Source organism: Arvicanthis niloticus, chromosome 10 (genome assembly GCF_011762505.2).
Source record: "Arvicanthis niloticus isolate mArvNil1 chromosome 10, mArvNil1.pat.X, whole genome shotgun sequence".
NCBI lineage: Eukaryota > Metazoa > Chordata > Mammalia > Rodentia > Muridae > Arvicanthis > Arvicanthis niloticus.
Genome location: NC_047667.1, coordinates 10,359,663 through 10,364,250, shown reverse-complemented (window position 1 = coordinate 10,364,250; position 4,588 = coordinate 10,359,663). Strand labels below are relative to the sequence as shown.

General features: G+C 53.2%; 1 protein-coding gene across 1 annotated transcript in view; it reads right to left on the bottom strand.

The window, feature by feature from the left end:
• Nucleotides 1-207: 207 nt before the first annotated feature.
• The window catches only part of En1 (engrailed homeobox 1), a 5,575-nt gene continuing 1,194 nt past the window's right edge, over nucleotides 208-4,588 (bottom strand). The window contains exons 1-2 of the mRNA XM_034512805.2: nucleotides 4,241-4,588; nucleotides 208-1,314 (exon numbers count right to left, since the gene is read on the bottom strand). The exon at nucleotides 4,241-4,588 is cut by the window's right edge and continues 1,194 nt beyond it. Coding sequence (XP_034368696.1) covers nucleotides 998-1,314; nucleotides 4,241-4,588 — 665 coding nt within the window. The 3' untranslated portion in view covers nucleotides 208-997. The remainder of the gene's footprint in view (nucleotides 1,315-4,240) is intronic.

Sequence of the window (4,588 nt, the reverse complement as noted above, 5' to 3'; positions counted from 1 at the left end):
TCAGCATATTCTCCAGACCAAGACCAAAGCAAACCCGGACAGCCTGTGCCATTCACGCTCCTTCACACTAGCATTTGTTGGGTGGTGATGGTTACAACCATAGATGAGCTTCCGAGGGCTTTGTAACCACCCTGTACAGCCAGGGTGGTCGCCACATAGCACCTGGATGGGCTTTCCCATCCCACAAAGAAGAAGGCAGGCAGCAACTCATGAACACAGTGAACATTTTATTTCAGACTACAGGTTTCTGAACATAATAAAATCTTTGGCTTGTAGCGGCGGTTCAGTCTCGCAGTCTGTGGGGTTGTATTTCTCAAGGAGTCTCCAGAAAAGGAAAAGGATTTAGGGGAAAAATAGACAAGACCAATAGAAGAATCCTGGGTGGGTAGAGGAGAGGGGAAGGGCAGACACGCAAGGAAACACACTCACACTCACACAAAGAAAAGTCCCAGAGAAACCAGGGCCAGCGATGGGGGTGCGGGAGGTACCCAGAGAAGCAAAAACATTCAAAGGAAAAGAGCAAAGAAAACGAAACTGGGCTGGGGCAGCAAGGTAGGAAGGAGGGATAAAATAATTATAATAATTATAATAATTATAACAATAATAAATGAGATTAATAAAAATGTCCAGCAAATAGAGATCGCTACACATATTTGTTTTCCTTACCTGAAATTAAATATATACACGGTCGTAAGCAGTTTGGCTAGATAGAGCTTTAAGGAATTCGCAGTTTCGTCTTATACAGTGAGTTAGAGAATAGATCTTTATTTTTTCCCCCATAGCACCTGTCCGAGTCTTTCTCCCGTTTCAAAAACCGTTTTGTTCCAATGTGAATGTCCACTCGGAGGATTGCTTTCTCTTGCTCGCTTTCTCTGTCGCCCTGATTGATGCCTCCCTCCTTAGCGATCGTCTCTGCATGGCGGCGTGGGGCCGGTGAAGCGGCAGCCTGGAGATGGCATGGGCGCCGATGGACTGCGGGCCCCGGAGCTGGCCACAGCTACTCGCTCTCGTCTTTGTCCTGGACCGTGGTGGTAGAGTGGTTGTACAGTCCCTGGGCCATGAGGTGCAGCGCCAGGCCGTTCTTGATACCGGTGGCTTTCTTGATCTTGGCACGCTTGTTTTGGAACCAGATCTTGATCTGGGACTCATTCAGGCTGAGCTCCTGGGCCAGGGTCTGTCGCCGCTGCTCCGTGATATAGCGGTTTGCCTGGAACTCCGCCTTGAGTCTCTGCAGCTGCTCGGCCGTGAACGCCGTCCGCGGCCGCTTGTCTTCCTTCTCGTTCTTTTTCTTCTTTAGCTTCCTGGTGCGTGGACCTGCAGCGAGGAGGACAGGGCCAGGGAGGGGAGGAAGGGGGTCGGGAGCAGAGGGAGGGGGAGAGGGCAGAGTAAGCCGTAAGAATGGCCGTGTGGAGCACACCGCGGGGATCCCGAGCTTCCGGGGGGATGGTGGAGGCCAGCTGCTGGGTCCCGCTATCTCTACCGAAGAGCCCCTCTCTATAGCACTGAGATCTCTAGGCCCCCCTCTGCAGGAGGGACTCAGAAACCAAACAGGAATACTGGCGGGGATTGCAGGAGCCACCCAATTCAAAAAAGCCGGGAACAGACCTAGCTCCCAGTACTTTCTGGCCCAAAAGGCCAAAAACAACAACAAAATGTGGAGGGGGGTGTGGAATTAAAGATAGAGTGAGCTCTGGGGGTCCCAAGGTATAACCTAGACTTAAGGGGTCCCCGAACTAGAATGTCTTCCTAGCCCTGGATATAATAAAATACAACATTAAGGTCAGGCCCTGGGAAGAATGGCTGGTCTGCCTTGGTTCCCACTTTATTCTCCGGAAGATACACACACACACACACACACACACACACACACACACACACACACACACGCCTATGCAAAGCTCCTACCCGATTCTCACCACTGACCAGGGAAGCTGAGATCCCCCAGCTCCAGAGAATCAGGAACTTCTTTTTGCCTTCTTTTCTTTCTGTTCTCTGTAGTGAAGCAGGACACGCACTGCCCCGTCCCTATCAGGTCTGCAGCCCCTGGTCTATGAGTTTAAGCCCTGGGACATTTTCTTTAGCTTCTTGGTTGGTGTCAGAAAGAAAAGAAGGACCCTCCCAACTCCTCTCCATGGGGGCAGACAAGGCTGGAGAGGGGAGGAAGGTTCTGTTATCTCTCTTCTGAACCTGCTTGCACCAATTTCAGGGTGCAAAAGTCTTGAAGCAACACAAACAAATGGGGGAGCGTATGGACGATGATAACCCTTGCCTTGTTGCCCCCACCCATAAGCAAAACAAGAACTAAGAGATGATGGTGAGAGAGACAATCACAGCAAGGGTCCTGTGCTATCACCCCAAGATGTAGACCCCAAGGAAAAAGACCACAGAAACACTCTCCAACAGGATGAGGCCTCTCTCAAACGCTAATGTGGAAGGCTGGTATGGGCTCCAGCCCGGGGGAGAGAACTAAGATGCTGAACCTTGGCTGGAGGGTTGAAGCCTGCTTCTTGGCATTCTTGCTGGGATGTTGACATTGAGCGGCTGGCCTCAGTGATAGCTGTGGTGGCTAGTGGATTCGAGCAACGTTCCTGTCCCATCTGTTATTACCTAAAACTGTCTGAAAGAACGGTCTTTGCTGGGGTGTGCAAACCTAGTCACTGGAAAAACCGAGTAATCTAGCAGTAGGCCAGCACCTAGGGTCACTAGCTGTATGTGAGGAGGAATCCAGGCCTAACTGTAGGAATCACGTCTAGGTTGTCACTCCTCTCCATTAACTGCCTTTGGAGAAGTATCTGATCCCTGCGTTTCCTGGTCTATAAAACAGGAAAGGAACAAGGAACAAAGAAAGACAAGGCCTATTCCTGAGCAAGACTTGGGTTTAGAAGAGTCATGAGCCAAGCAGGCAAAGATGGCCCAGGAAATGTGCGCATCCTCCAAGAGACTCCGCTGCGGGAGGTGCGTCCAGAGCATGTTGTAGTGTTGTTGTTGTTGTGTGCAGAGGCACGGACACTTGTAATAAAATCGTAGCCTCCTGGCCGGCCCGACCCACTCAGCCTGACAGCTCAATCACTCTATCCATCAGGCGAGTCAATCAAAGCAGCTTTTCGGAGGTTCAGGGAGCCCAACGTGTCAATAACGGGGCTCGAGATGGCGGGGGCTGATAGCGCGCATCGATCCGCACCCGGCCCGAAGCAGCAAGGCTGCAAGACACCAGCCAGCGGTGGGGCGCCTGTAGCTACCTTTTGCCCGGTCCCCTGGCGGGCCCAACGCTGACCCTGGACCCAAGCCCCTGCTGTTCTCCTCACGGCCGGCGCTGGCCTCATAGAAACGCCTAATCTGTGCAAGGAGCAGCAGGCCTGAGCCCTCTCTTCCAGGGCCCAGCAGCTGACCTTGGGTAGGTGCTCCAGCACAGGAAAAGAAAGCAGAGAACTGACCTAAGACAGGCAGATAGCTACTAACGGCATATTTTCGAAGGAGAGAATGAAAGAAAGAAACCAAGGTTGGAGAGACAGGGGTGTCGGGCACACACTTGACTCCCGTGTCCATGGTCCAGCTTTCAAACCTGTTTGCTTTGCTCTCCCAAAGCCGGCCAGCTCCAGCGAGCGGCGGCTGCTCACCTTTCTGGCTAGAGCCTTTACTCTACCTTCTACCGACGCGGGTTGACTCCCCATACCCGGGCTGGGCGCAAGGGATGGCGCTTTTTTTCCTTTCTCTCTCCCCTATATTTGCCTTTCTGTAAGTGGACTCTCCATAGAATAATATCTATAGTGTTTGTTTAAAACACACGGCAAAGATTATTTCTCTGGTTCATCTCCCTGGCTAAAGCCAGTCCTGACAGGACTAAGATGGTAGATGCAGATCCAAGTCACTAGGCCTATCTTCCCGCCAACTCAGAGAGCCCTTCCCCTACTAAATATATCAATGAGTAATTTTATAGCTTTCTTCGAAATAGTAAAATAAAATATAAAAATGGCCTCAAGGCTCAGTTCGTAAAATCAAAGGACAGAAACTGGAGCCTCCTGTGCGTGCCAATCGCTGTAACTTCCTTGGTGGAAATGGCCAGCATGGCAGAATCGAGCCCACGATCGGTTGTGACTGGGACCCGGGGCAAAAGGAGAAGTCAATTGTAAAGTCAATAGCGCTTCAAACTGGGCTTGCTTTCCCCCGAGCGCGAGGGCTTGGAATTCTAGGGCATAGCCGGGGCCTGAACGCGTATGCACACCCCGGCTCGGGTACTCACCAGAGGATGGACGGTCCGAGTAGCGAGTGCAGTAGACCCAGGCGGGCCAGACTAGGGGTTGCTGCGAGTCAGTCTTGACCACTGGCCCACCGTTAGCCGAACCCATGAGTAGGATCGCAGGGTTGTGTTCCGGGAACTTGGCGCCCTGCGCCCCGGGACTCCCCGCGCTGCCTCCACTGCCACCGCCACTGTCCGAGGGCTTCGATGCTGCTGCTGCCGCCGCCGCCGCCACTGCCGCTGCAGCCGCTGCCGCCGCCGCGGCCGCCGCAGCAGCCGGGTTCCCGGCTTTGGACGCGCCCGCGCCGACGGCGGTGGCGGGCTGGGAGCCGTCGGGTGGGCCACAGTTCG